This window comes from Anser anser (assembly GCF_964211835.1).
Source record: "Anser anser genome assembly, chromosome: 12".
Taxonomy (NCBI): domain Eukaryota; kingdom Metazoa; phylum Chordata; class Aves; order Anseriformes; family Anatidae; genus Anser; species Anser anser.
Genome location: NC_139733.1, coordinates 8,632,721 through 8,647,478, shown reverse-complemented (window position 1 = coordinate 8,647,478; position 14,758 = coordinate 8,632,721). Strand labels below are relative to the sequence as shown.

General features: G+C 39.6%; 1 protein-coding gene across 4 annotated transcripts in view; it reads right to left on the bottom strand.

Annotated features, from left to right (window-relative positions):
- POC1A (POC1 centriolar protein A) overlaps positions 1 to 14,758 on the bottom strand; it is a 57,230-nt gene that overhangs the window by 21,705 nt on the left and 20,767 nt on the right. For all 4 annotated transcript variants that reach the window (XM_083796307.1, XM_083796309.1, XM_083796306.1 and 1 more), the window contains exons 8-9: positions 10,842 to 10,910; positions 8,171 to 8,269 (exon numbers count right to left, since the gene is read on the bottom strand). In XM_083796307.1, coding sequence (XP_083652433.1) covers positions 8,171 to 8,269; positions 10,842 to 10,910 — 168 coding nt within the window. The remainder of the gene's footprint in view (positions 1 to 8,170; positions 8,270 to 10,841; positions 10,911 to 14,758) is intronic.

The following is a 14,758-nucleotide window of genomic DNA, read 5'->3' as shown; positions in this document are numbered from 1 at the left end:
TTCTTAACCAAGACCTTCCTCAAGACAAGATGAAAGAACTCTGATGAACACCCTGAAGTAACGTATAAACAATGTTAAAACACAAAAATGGAGAAGAACATGATTTGTTTTCCTGCACACCATTCCCTGTTTACATTGACCAGATGAAGGGAAAAGCAAACACAAGTGTTTCGAGGGGAAAAGAGCAACATAAAGGCAAAACCCTCCAGCTTGAGAAGAAAAAGCTTCACACAGCAGCAGCAAACCGAAACAGAGTATGAGAGGGCTAACAATTAACAGAGGCTTCCTGGAATACTTTCTGTGAAGAAGCTCTGCTGTTACCTGCTCGTGAAGTAGACAGTGATATAGACGAGTGAGAGAACTTATTTTACTCTGATGCAACTTCACAGTCAACTTAATATGCAGAAAATCAGAGATAAGCAGTGAGGCTCCAAAAAGAGCACAGTAAACCAATGCAGCTATCCAGCTCTGCTCGGGTAAATTCAGGCCTCCTCCTATGAACAAACCTGGTACTGCTGCTAGATGTTAATCTTTGATGAATTAGAGTTGGACTCTATAGCTCATTTGGATCAAGTCTTTTCAAAACTGAAGCCGAGGGGTTAAAGTTCTTCCCAATGGTTCCTACAGTGGCTTGATTCAACCGAGAACTATTACTTTGGCATTGAGATTTTTGCTGACATTATTATCCAGGAGCAATGTTAGGCTAGCCAGTTGAGCATCACCCGTTCAAAAAAGCTTAATTATTCCATCCTAAATTCCAGAAAGCCTCTTCATATCTGCTAACAAAACTCTAGGGCAAGTACAGCCTCTTCAGGACAGGCCACAGTAGAGACCATCTTTGTCCACACCAGAAAGAACGGTGTGTAAAAACGAGAAAACGAGAAACCTTTTCCTCTGTTCCTATTGAGCCTCTGTCTACTCACAAAAATGTGAGAAAGTCACAGATTGCAACAGGCTTCCATGAGCAGGCTCCCTTCAACAAAAAGTGAAGGAAGAGCGAAAACTAGTCAGCTATGAGCAATCATCTGCAACTGCACCACTTGTGAAGGATGCAGGGAAGAGCTCCTTAATACCCTGGGATTAGTTGTAGTAAGACTCCTGCCCCTTCCCTATCAAGCTTCTGCATGGACAGCAGAGCAGTGTAGAAAGCAGTGGAAACTTATCTTGAGAACTCATCACTGTTGTTCTTTTAAGTAAATAATCTATCTACGTATTCCGAGAGGAAGACAACAATATACCAGGCTAAAGCTCCCTGGAGTAGAAAAACATCCAGGGAGAAACAAGGTGACAAGCAGATCGGGAAAAATAAAACAAAAAAAATCAATTTACAGACCACATTTAATCTGAAGGATGATCCCCTGCTATTGAAGATAGGTTTCCTCTCTTACAATTCATAAGAATAAGGAAATAAATAGAACGAGGTGGAGGAGATGCAAACAGAAACATGCAATTGCACAGAGCTCCAGCTGTGCCTTCCCAGGAGGGAATTTCACAGCAAATAAATAAATAAATGTACAGAAGTATTTGTAAGTATTAAAGGATGCCAAAATTAGAGATAGTTACTGATTTGGAAGCCAAAAGGTCAAAAAAAGAAAAAGCACATCTGGCCCCTGAGTAATTCAGGAGGAATTTATTTACACAACGAACGACTGGCTGATGGACCGAACTGCTGCAGTCAGCATGGAGACCAGGGGCTGAGCACCAAAGGCACCCAAGGTCACCAAATGCAGAAGGGAACAAGCAAATGAGAGGTGGAGATGGGTTAGGAAGTTCAGCTGTAGGCCTCAGAGAGCTGACTGATGATCAATGATCAGATCATTGTTTTCACACATTTTTCTTTAAGAAGATTTATGACTTACCACCACTGTCAGATCTCAGGCTTTTGTAGCAATTTCTTGTCAAACAAAAAACTACCTCCCAGAGAGTATAAACAATATTGAAGATACATGAAAGTCTGTGTAGTTAGCAAAATAAGGGCACATCTCCTCTTTCTTCAGGCTGAAGTGAATTGTAGTTGATAATTATTCAGGCTCTAGTTTGTTCAGGAAAGACTTTCCAGTCAAAAGACAGGAGAGGCACACTGAAATGACAGTCTCTGTACAAAGTCTCATGGACTACAACAAGGAATTAGTCTCTTATCTGTTTTGGAAAAATATACATTGAGGAAGTAAGCATAATCCAATGCCTCATGGAAAAAAAGAAGTTTAAACCCAGAAGTGTAGAAAAAGGGCTAAATGTCTATCATCTTAACCAAAAGGCATATTTGAAGAGCCATGGGCTACTTATCTTTTGTTTAGAAGTCCTTTCTGCTGAAGCACTGCTCTTCCCAATCTTTGCTAAGTCTGCTATGTCATTAGACTTTGAATTTTTGAATTTGGTAACTCTGCAATAGAGCACCATTTATCTTCTAATGAGCTAAGTATATTTAGAGCACGAGCTTTTTTTTTTTAAAACAAAACAAAACAAAACAAAACAAACAAACAAACAAACAAAAAGATTTCCTGGCAGAAGAGTGACAGAGGACAACCTTGCCTCTCTGCCCACATGGCTTTGGTCTCCCAAACTGTCCTAGCAAAGGACTACAAAGGACTACTCCCGTGGGCAGTTCTCAGCATCATGCTGGGAGCTGAGAACTAAGCTGTGTTTTCTCAGCAAGAGTAGCTAAGACACTTGCTGGCTTTGTCGTTTGACCTTATCCTACAGTTTACCTCCAAACCAGAAAGCTTTCACACGTACAACTTTTCTCAGGAAAACTAACATTGCATCCACGTACAGCATATATTTAGGTTTTATGGCTGCAGAACTCACAATCGAGGTGGCAAGAGAAACACCTCCCACCACCACCTGTAAGCCTACGTTCTGCCACACCAGTTACCCCTCTCCCCAGCCACACACAGCACCCGCAGACTGCCTTCTGGACGTCGGAAGTCCTCCTTCCCCCATTGAAGACTGCTTTGCCTCTGAGGTACTACAACCTGAACAACTGTTGGAGTATTTTTCCTCAAAAAGTTTGATGCAATGGCAAAAGGGTCAGAGGCTGAGGTGGAAAGTCTCCTCAGCAGTCCCTCTTTGCCTTGTAGTGCTTGGCACAAGGACTTACAACACAGAATCATAGAAGGCATGTTTATAATTATATTTAAGATCAAATAAAGAATCTCTCCATCGACGACTGTTTCCTATTTTCCACAACATCACATTAAAAACAATGTTTACCAACTTAGCTCATACAATTTCTTTATCCATCAATTTCAGTGAGTGTACAAATTTAGATAAATACCCAAGCACTTTCTAAGTGCCCATGTGACATCAACTGTTCAGCATTTGTTCGTAACACTTTACCATACATAGTCTTCTTGGAATTAGTCAAACAATAGCAGCAAATCTGTCACATAATGAAACAAGTGTTAATGTATACTCATGTTGGCTGTAACTGCGTGTGCAAAGCTTTGTACGAAGCTTTCTTTGTATCTGAGGGGAAAAAAAACACCACCACCAAAAACCCAAAATAAAACATATTATCTACCCTCTCCAAAAAGAGCAAATAGTAGGATTAAGTAAATAATAAAATCTTTTCGATTTTAGACTCCTTTGATCTGATCCTACACAATTCTTCATACAGACAGACCCTTATCCTCAGAGTTAGTGACCCCAGGACAATCACAAGAGCCCACATATATGAAACTACAGGCAAAAATCTATGCCTCTTATTCTGACTTTCCTTGAGGTCCTCACTGCTCAATACTCTGGATTAAAACATAAATTTACTTGTACTCAGATTCCAGCTCAAAGCAAACACGTAAATCAAGACACGGGACTGTAAGACTTCATTTCCTCCCATGAGCTTCATGCAGAGCTCATCAAGAGTGCTTACCCTTAACGTAGGTTTTCAAGGCAGCTAGGCAACACTTTGTAGCAGCAATTATTAGTTTATAACTTGTAAGCAAGCATTCCAGAGATATCGTAACTCTGATCTAACACACAGAATCTCTCACATCTAAACTAACATATATTTACAATTTACCTCTGACAGCTTTAGTGTTCTTTATATCACATTCTAGTTTTTATTCTTTTACACCACAGCCATAACTATAATTCCTGCCCATCATGGCCTTCTTTCATTTGCAATAGCCCTTGCACAGAGTATTTTTACTTTCAAAGCAAGCTGCATCTCCCAAGCCTCATATATTTACAGAAAACACAAGCAGGTGGGCAGAGCAACTTTGAAGTTCACACCTATTGCTACGAACAAGCCCAATACCCTGATTCATAATGAACCTTAACCAACTGCCTGAGAAACTAGCATCTTCTAAAGGCTTCAGTCTCCACCTGCATATTGAAATGAAGATTGTTTTAGAGCAAGTTTGTTTTCAAGCTCACCCACCCTGACAGGATTTTTCATGCCTCTTTTATCCCACAGGTTGTTTAGGATTCTTTTTTTCTCCCTATCCATCTCAATGATGGACTAGTTTTTGTATCTGCATTCAGTTATTCTTTCTTAGTGCTTGCATGTTAGTCTGACTCTCCCTGCAAGAAACTGAATACAAAACTATGTTTTTACATAGCCGCTGTTTTGGTTAGTATTCATGCTTTCACAATACTTAAGGAAAAAAAAGTTACACCATACAAGAAAGCATAAGCTCTCCTTTGAAAAATATTCTCTTTGCCTTAAGTAAAAGGTGAAAACAGACTCAGATGTGTCAAGAACAATGTTCATATATTTTAGGGGTACAGAAAATGAATAACAACCTACATGCTTTTGGCACGTAACCACATTTAAAAGAACATCTGCAAAATCTCAGGCTTATTCCAGAAGCAGGATACTAGAATACTAGTGTCAGTACACTAACACAGCAGTAGAGAAGAATAAAGCAGTTTCCCTTTCCATCGAAGGAAAGGATGACCTCAGTATGAAATTAAAAACTACAGGTTGCTGTTTAAAGTCTTTTTGATGGGAGAGAAGTGGGAGAAATAATACTGACCTCAGCTACACAAAATGCATCAAAATAATTACTTCATAACTTAAAAAGGCAGCATTTGGCTCAAAATAGAAAGGAAGCACTTTTAAAGCTGAATATATAGTGAAATACAAGTCTTGCACTAAGTTGTAGCAGTACTCTTCAAAAACAGCCCAGCATAACATATTTCTAAAAGAAAACTCAAAGACCTTCACTTGAAAGAAAAGAATTAGGCTGCCGTGAGTGGACAATTTCTTACAGTCAAAATTTCCATGTTCAGGTTACACTTACATTCCTCAAAATAATAAGCCAAGCTATTTTCAGAGAGATTAGCTTCTTTTTTAATAGCTAAGAACATTTATATCAATCTGAAATTTAAACTTAACTTATGATATTCAAAACAAGCTCTCAGACTACATTGTTTACTCTTCCTCTAACTTTAGCAATCACAACTGTGTTAACATTCGAGCACTGCATTCTTAACCCAAAATTCAAGAGCACTGAGCACAAGTCATATTTTGCATTTCCATTCTCATCGAGCACAGTGAGCCATTCATTAGCAGAGACCAGGTGCAGGCTCTACTTCTGCACGTTGCGACTGCTCTGGTAACAATACAGCCAACACCACCAAAAATTTCACTACTTTGGCATCACGGACCACAGTGCAACATGAGACGAGCATAGGAACTTCACTCCTTTATAGCAGCTCAAAGCAGCACCACACTTTCAAAGCAGAACAATGCTCCCAACCACTTCATGCAAGGCAGAAACACCCGCACAGAGGAGACCACGCTGTTGAACTGCATCAACAGACGATTGGTTTCAGCCACCAGAGCTCTCCACTGCTGCCACCTCCACCCTGCTTTTTAACCAGGACAGTTTTACCGCTGGAGTCTGTCAAAGGTTTAAATTAAAAGTCCCTATAGATGCTTATAGCTAACCCAGCAGGTCTACGGGGAGCCTCATTTATGCTGTCCAGACTGAAAGGTAACACCACATTTGGCCAAGCAGTAAATAGGAAGGAAGAATCCCACTGACTACCACTCTCAGTTTGAACTTACAGAAGTTGCCCATAACACGGTAACTTTCCCACATCTTTTATATTCCAGTACTACCACTGGGAACAGCTGCTCCCACACTGCATGCCCAAGCCAAAGGGCTCATTTGGGTGGCTCACTCCTCTGAAGTAATTTAGGTCCCCAGATCAAAGTACATCTCTTGCATGTGATTCAGCATGGATTCACTTTGCCCTCTGTAAAAACACAGCACCTGGTCCAAACCCTCAAAGAATTTGCAGTGCCCTGCTTCCCATGGGCACAGAGAGCAAGTGGAGAAAACCCTGGTCAACTACCACCACGTGGCATGGACTCACCTGTCGGTAGCACACAAGGGATCCCATCAGCATCCATCAGAGGTTTTGGCAGGTAAACCATCTTCTCACAGGGAAACGGTTTTGTTGGAGGGACCAACATTCAAGGTGGTGAGTCACTGCTCTATGGTCTAGTTCAACAGCTACTTTCAATACATATCATATCATCTGCTGAGAGGTTCTATACCAATGACTAAGCTTTAGAAGAGATCAGGCATTTCCTACCCCCTGCGTTAAATTACTACTGGATAATATGCACTGGTAATAACAGCAGTACAAATGGGGGTAAAGTTACCATCTCCTCATGTTAGAGGTCACCTCATCTACACTGTTTATGTGACTACTTTTAATATCACGAACTGAAAAAGCATTTCTTCCATAAGGGCTTTCTCTTCTACACTTTAACACAGAATTATATTACACAAAGTATCTTAAATTAAAACTGACAGAGTTCAAAGTTAGTCCAGTTCAATGAGCTAATAAACAAAGAGGTCATTGGACTGTTAGTTTCATAGCCTGCATAACTTTAGAGTTAGGACACAGGAGAAGACAAAAAGATAGATATCAGTCTTATCCAAAGCTAGACAGGATTACTGTGGACTTTCCATCTCCTTCCATGACTGATCCTGATCTTTCTGTCCTTCCCACCTAGCACCAGCATCCTCCAATTTTTATTCCTTCTCTTGAGAAAGCACAACATCATAAGGCATCAGGTTTAGAGCTATATAGCAAGTTACACACAAACCTTGTTTGTCAAAATACTATGGCTATTCCAACACCTCCAGCAACGGATTGAGGTTTTATCCGGTAAAAACACTATCATATTTAAGAGAGAACATAGTTTAGTAGCCCAGTAAAGGGTATCTAAATTGATAAGATTACAGATACTGCCACAGAGCAAGAGATGACTGTTAGAAGCTTACCTTTCAATTAAGACATACCACATATGCATAAACCTACTGATTCACAACCCACTTTTAAGCTTCCAGCCCATGTTGAACCAGACGTACTAAAATTGTCACAGTAATAACATATTTCAGAATCCTGCGGTAATACTTGAACATACCAAAAAATCCAAAGATTTTTAAGACAATACAAAAACTCAAGTGTGTTTTGAATGCATTTCACAACGTGCAAAAATCAGAACTTGTGCTGGCAGCAACTTCAAAGGGTTAATCTTGTAATAGATATCTAACAAGATGTCTAACATCAATGCTACACTTAGATCAGAGCATCATTCTGAATTTTTCAGCTGATGAATTCATCCATTAGGTACAGTCAGAACTGAAATGTCTCTTCACATGTGGTTCAGGGAACGGATGTGAACTGATGTCTCCAAACAGTCAGGAGCAAAGCTCTAATACAACGTGTCACCTATTTCTCCTGTGCATTAAGTCTCTCCACAGAGATTTCTTTCATCTTTGTTAGCTGTCAATGAAAAGATATTCTGAACATCTATTTTCAGCTTTCTTTCTTTCTGCTTTCACCTGTTACATCTGTGCTTTTTATTTTTATTTTTTTGGGGGGTTGGGGGGCGAGGAGAGATGGAGGGGTATAATGTTGTCCAAGCCTACCACACATTCCTAAATATAGTCTGCTAATAAAAATGCGTATGTATGCACTAAATTTATTTCTCTATATACGTAATATTCCTACGAGGTAAGTATAGCTAAATAAACCAGAAACAACACCAAACTGGTAAATAGCAGATATCCTACAACTCAAATTAATACCAAGGAAAAAGACAGCTCTGTAGTTCAAACACCCGAAATCAAGTCACATGGTTTTCAAGTTGTAGGAAATGCTCCAGAAAGGAACCTTATGGAATTTCTACATGCTGACCTACCAGACTGTGGTAGGTCCCATCCACACTAGAGCCAGACTTCTGTGTTTTCAGCACTTCACCATAGTCTGCTGCATCAAAATTAGTCTTCCATACCATCACCTGCAGAAGAAAGGCAAGTGGCTAAGTTGCGTCTATTAAAACTTTTCACCCGCGTTAGCTTAGAGGTCAATTGTGTCAACTTGTCAGAGAAGAAAAGGCAGCTACGCACCAGGCTTACCTAAGACAGCTTTGCCATCAATCACGTTAAAGAGCTGCTATTTGTAAACATGCTACTGAATAGAGCTGTACTATAACTTAATTCTCAGTGGGAAAGTGATCTCTTCCAACATTCCCTGAGTCCTTCCAACATTCCCTGAGTCAGGAACATCATGAAACCAGAGCTACCTAGATAACTTCAAAGCAACATCTTGATGAAAAGGAAAGATTAGTACTTTGAGATTAACGTTAGAGATCTTGAGCTGGTTTGTCAGCTAAATACCAAAATTAAGTCCGGCTTAAAGGCACCTTTTCTTCATAACACAGTATTTATTTCAGAAGAGATGAGGAGTTACAACTGGGCTTCTAACACAAAAAAAAAAACAAACACTTCAACATATCAAGAGCAAATCTATGGAGTAAAATCCTTAACAATGACACTCTGTAAGTCGAAAAAGTTTAAGAGCATTGATCAACTATTTCAGAAGTCTGAAAGACATCTGTGAATCTGATCAGGTCATTTTGGTTAACAGAAACATCAGTGTTTATGCTTCACTTGCAAGGTTTCATTCCCACCTTCTGTGAAGTGTAAAAAGACTTTTTTGTACTTGCACAGTGAACCAGTAAGGCCATTCCACTGCGTAAAAGGAAGATACGATGCTATTATTGGACAAACCATCTCTTGACAGCTTCACAGGTCAGTGAACTGAAGTGGTCAGCTTGCTGGACTAGATGAACTTTGAAGGTCCCTTCCAACTGAACTATTCTACTCTATTCAGTAAACATGCCTTTTCAGATGGGCTACATGTTGTTTATGAAGGAATTTAGACATTTTCTCTCTGACCTCTAGAGATATTCTTGATTATTGTCATTAGTTCTCATATTTCTCCTGGATCCAGAAAGCTAGTGTTTGATGAGATCTATTCCAGAGAAAAATCTTATACACAAAGACTAATGCTGTTTTTAATACATATATATACGTGAAAGTTCTTTCTCCATGCACAAAAGGAAGCATTGCCTACATTTTCACATGTAAACCTGAGAGGAAAGAGGCAATTCCTTCACGAAAGCTAGGCCCAGGAAAGCCAACATTCCCAATACATGCACTCAGCAATACACAACCTTGAGCTATGATGGTACTGATTGCCAAAAATGTCAGTAATATGAACACATGCCATAAATATACCTTTACAAAACAGCTTCTGGGGAAGCATTGCCATTTAGTCTCTCAATTAACAATACAAGGAGATGCTTTGAGGAGAAAGAATGAACCTAATTTGCAATGGCCATTACTCTGTTTAAAGAAATCCCAACCAAATGAAAGATAAACAGGACTTGATTAAAAAAAGAAAAAAAAAGTCTAAAGGAATTTACACAGTAGAAAAGTATAGGCTAACACATCCTCTCAAGATAAAAATAAACAAAAGATTCTTGGCTATGCCCAGAAATCAAGAACAAAAATAGGATTTCTAAGAAGTTTTCTACAGAAAATAAATAACAATGAATTGCAACGTAACTGCAACTCCCAACATCATACTAGGGCTCTTTTGGGAGAAAGAAACAACAGCAGAAAACGCATACTTATTCCTTGTGTTAGATAAGCATTTCAAGAGCAAACCTTAATAAACCCCGTGTAATTTTATAGGGAAAAGAAAAAAAACTAGAAATGTCTCTCTTGAGATAGCCTGTTTAAAATCTTTTTTAAAAAAAGAAAGGTGTTATTAAAGAGACAGGATGGTAAGCTATCCCACGTATCCTAGCATAAAATGGAGTTAAAATGCAGTAGATCATGTAACTGTCATGAACTACAGGCCTAGGACTGGTTTCGTTTCTTCCTTGAGAGTATGCTGAAAACATATGTAAAAAAAATGCAACTCATTTCAGCATGGTCTGGATGTATTGAATACGTTTTTGCTTTCTCCCAGGGAACAGAAAATCCAGCAGCTTTTAAACAAATGTGAATCGGGATTACAATTCAAAAGCAGAAGCAAAAGGAAGAGATAACTGCTATGTCCACAAAAGCACTTTACCAGCAGCATGACACACCTAGACAATCCTAGAGTACAAATGAAGCTCAGAAAAAGGTCCAGCTCTGACTCAGAAAGCCGTGCAGCTTTGCACCAGCTCCTCCCACCACCAGAAAGACTTGCAGCCTATGTTCATGTCCAATCAGACTCAAAGCCGTCTGGGGAGATGGCTTAGCCACAGCCTCTGAAATAAAACTGAAAGGACAGATTTAAGGGAGAAGGAGAACCCTGAGGAACGTGAAATACAACCCCCTGCCCTGTAGATCAATGGGCTCTGGGAGAGCATTCAGGGAAGCATCACCTCATTTCCTCAGATAGAAAACTCAGTGCTCAATATTTTTCACTTTCTTTTTCTCTTCTAAATATCATTTTTCCTCTCTTTGAAAGCAGTAAGATGCCTAAAAAACAGTAACAGGGCACATAACTATCAAATAAAAACAGTTACATACCTGTTCATCAGAACCTCCAGAGGCAAAGAAGTCTCCCGCTCTTGAAAACGCTACACAGGTGGCTGGACCCTGTGAATAAGTTTAAAAGAAGTGTTTAAAAAAAGTGGGAAAAAGCAACAACAAAGTGTTACAAGCTCCATTTACTATACCTTTACAAAGCATTTCTCTTTTAATATCAGCAGTCTAAAGACCAAGTTTCAACTACTCTTCTCTGTCAGGTAAACAGCCCATAATTAATGTGCTAAGCTTGCTGGCACTTATTGTTTCCCACATTTTTGCCTGTAGTTTAAGATACTCACTCTTCAATACCCATAGCACTGAGACAGAGTGAGGAACAAGCCAAGTTTTACAGCTTCAGCCTTTGCCTTGTTCCCCCTCAGTCATCCTCTTCCCTTTAGAATTAGCATCTCCTAAAGCTCCTGTTCATCTTTTAAGAATTAGTGAAACTGAGTTTTGTTAAGCACAGACACCTGAAGGAAAAGTTCAAAGTAGAAAAGGAGGTTTACATACACAAAGACACGCACAGCTCTGCATCAAATGGTGCACTGATAAGACTATGAGAAGAAAAATACTCCAGCTACTGACAATTCTGAGCATTCACAAAACATAAGCCATTCCTCATAAAAACACAAGGTTTTTTAGAAGAAGTTGGAGCCTGGAAGATGGAGTCACCACTCCTCAAATTGCCAAGCCTTCAGAGCTTGTTTTCCAAGCCCCTCTTCACACCATGAATATTAGAAACATGAATGAAAAACCCACCAAACCAAGATTTCCGCATAATCATATAGCTCCAGGGACTAGAACTTCAAGAACTACCGAAAATCTTCAAGACACTGACAGCACAAGACAACATATTTCACAGACCACTGTGTGCAATAGAATTGCCTTGGAAAAATCACATCTTTTCTCTGCACGCTTTCCCAACAGCCTGTCTTTGAAACATATACAGCTGCCACTAAGGGACAGCATAAAACACGACTGATCAATAGATGGGATGAGATGCAAGAGATGAAAGACAATCAGTTCTATCACGAAGGAAAGGGATGTTTTCCTCTTCTTTGTTAGTTTTTTGTTTTTAGTCATCACATGCTCTCCCTATGTATTTATAGGCTATTCCATGCAAGCTACTCACTACAGAAGACAGAGTTAAAGCTTTTGTCATTCCACTACGATGTAATTTCACAACATGCCTGACCAGCAATCAACCAAACCAATCAATTTGCAGTGATTAATTTGGCCAAGGTTAGAAGCATTTCAAATCAAGGAATCCGTTCAAGCAGAATAACTGAATGCACAAGACTCACAGCAGAATCCAATTCTTCTTCTTGGAGACTTGGTTGTCAAGAATCCACAAAGCACAAGATCATGGTTCTCAGCGCAGGAGGAAGAAAAAGGCACAGTTTTCTGAGGCGCACTGGAAAGAAGAATAGGTGGCAGAAGAGCGGCAGACAGAGCAGCGCAGCAGCACGAACAGGTACCTGCAGCACCACTGGAGAATGCAAGAAGCAGGCGGGCACTCCTTACACACAGTTGTTTGCCATTTTTAAGCTACAAGCTATGATCTATGCAGGCTTATGATAGTTGTCATGTTGTTAAGTGAAATATAGAAGGCTGGCTTAAAACAGCTTTTCTCCTAATAGTTTTAGAGAACAGATGCGAGAATGAATGCATCCAGGATCACTGTCATACAGCACAGGCACTGGCATTTTGAAGAAGCCTTGCACTTAAAAAAAAATAAAGTCATTTCTGAGAGACTTTAAGTGGTACTGACTGCTAAAGCACTACTTGAGCAAAAGCATGCATCTCACACCATGCATTCATTTTAATATATTTTCAACCTTTAAGCAAGCATGAGGGAGGAAGCACACAGGAAGGATGAGGCAGGCATCTTCTGACACGCAGCTAAACAGAGCTGGGAAATCGATAAGTTTGTTTGAGCACAGGCACCACAGACAAACTATTCTGGTTAGAATAAACAGGCAAGGATCCAGACAGGAGGTTTTATGTCAACTGCTAAACCCACTGTCTTGCAGACTGTTCTAAGCTTCTCCTCACTCTACATCAAGTTACAAGGATGGACCGTTCTAATAAGAGTTCATGTCTTCCCAAAGGGCATTGCACAGGAATCCCAGATCCAGCTATTTTTGGTTTCCCTTTATTCTTTACTTAAAAAAATACTAAGAAGAACAAATGCATCACTATAAATCCTGAAGCTTGACAAATACATAATGATTACATTCAGGACAAATGCACAACTGTCATTGCAACGTCCGTCCTACAGTCCACTGTGCTTTCAAATGTGCTGGCACAAGATTATGCCAGCAATACTGTGTCTCAATGTGTTCATGCCTAGTGTGAAGAGTTTTAGCCTCCTTAAAAAGCCACTAAGGTAATTCTATATTGTCATTTCACCTGAAGTAATTTCAAAAGGTTTCTGAAGCCTTCCATTAGGAAGATCTCGTTCTGGAGACATCTTGCCAGAATTGATCTTGTAGCAGCGATTTCGAAGTGCACGCACAAGCATTGGTGTAACTAAGCTTGTTCAACCAACACAGCATTAAATACTGCAGATATTTCCAACCAGAGAGACTGCCGTCACTCAGCCGAGACAAAACATGCTTATGGTGCCTTCTCCCACCCACTTCCTCCAACCATTCAGCTCTCTGACAACACCAGGAATGCAGATTCTCTAAAGGAATTGAAAAAACAAGAGACAAGTAAGCAGAACAAGTACATAGTCAGAGAACTGCACAGGGGTGAATACTGCTCAAAGAAAGTTTTTTGAATCAAGTGGGAAATGTAACAGAAGGGAACAATTTATGCTGTTAGTGCACTGTCAGGGTATCAGATGCTGTATTTTAAAGAATTGGCTCCTGGAAATAAAGAAGTTGAGCTCTAACTAATAATCCAGTAAAGGTTGGGAGGGCAAGAAACCATTCAAGGCTTTGCTTAAGACAAAACATTCAGGAACAGGACAAAGTGTAGAACACTGGAGAACAGTAGTGTATTTGTGAATTGTTTTTTAATCAGTCTACCTATTTCAGTGTATTTAGTCAAAATTTCACACAACAAAAATCACATCAAAACAGGCACTGAACTGACTCCAAAGTCATGCCATTCTGAAGGGGGGAAAAAAAAAGAAAAAAGGAAGTAGAGCAGAACACATTCCTCCCAAAATAGAAACTGATATCAAAGGCTGAATGTGCCTTTATAAGTTGACATAAGAGGAACAAACAAGTCGATAGACACAACACCCTCTCCAGATTTGCTGACATAAATTACGTGAAAAGTCTTTTTGATACATGTACTTACAGCAATCCCCCCAGATATAACAGGTTTGCTGTAGCAACATACAAATAATAATTTGCCAAATATTTAAACTGTTAAATACTCTTTTAAATTGACCTTTTAAACAAACGTGAAAAAGTCACGCATAGTAAAAAAAAAAAAAAAAAAAAAAGCCAGTGATTAGGCATAGCCTAGCTTGCATTCATTCCAGGTAAGCATGGTGGAGATACAACATATTTGTGATGTAGTCCTGGACAACAGGTACGTGGTTGGAGACTGAAGAATTTAAAGCCTCCTTCAGATGTTTTTTTCCTTTAAACTTACTGTCTGCATTAAAAGTGGCAAAAAGCAGCAGTTGCATATTCTTCTAGCCAAGTTGTAGGAAGAATTTGAGGCTTATTTCCCATGTAGCTGGAACATGTGAGGTGCAACCTTCTCATAATGCCCTAAGGGTTCAGGAGCTCCCGTTACTGATACCAAGATACCAAGGCAGCAGTAGAAAACATTTCTATTTAGTCCTCAGCACACCAACAACATGAAGACTGTCAGGTTTTTGTGCACCTCAGAGTTTGAAATAATAGGTTTTGGTGATACTGGGAGAGAACTGAAGGAAGCCTGAGGAAAAGTAC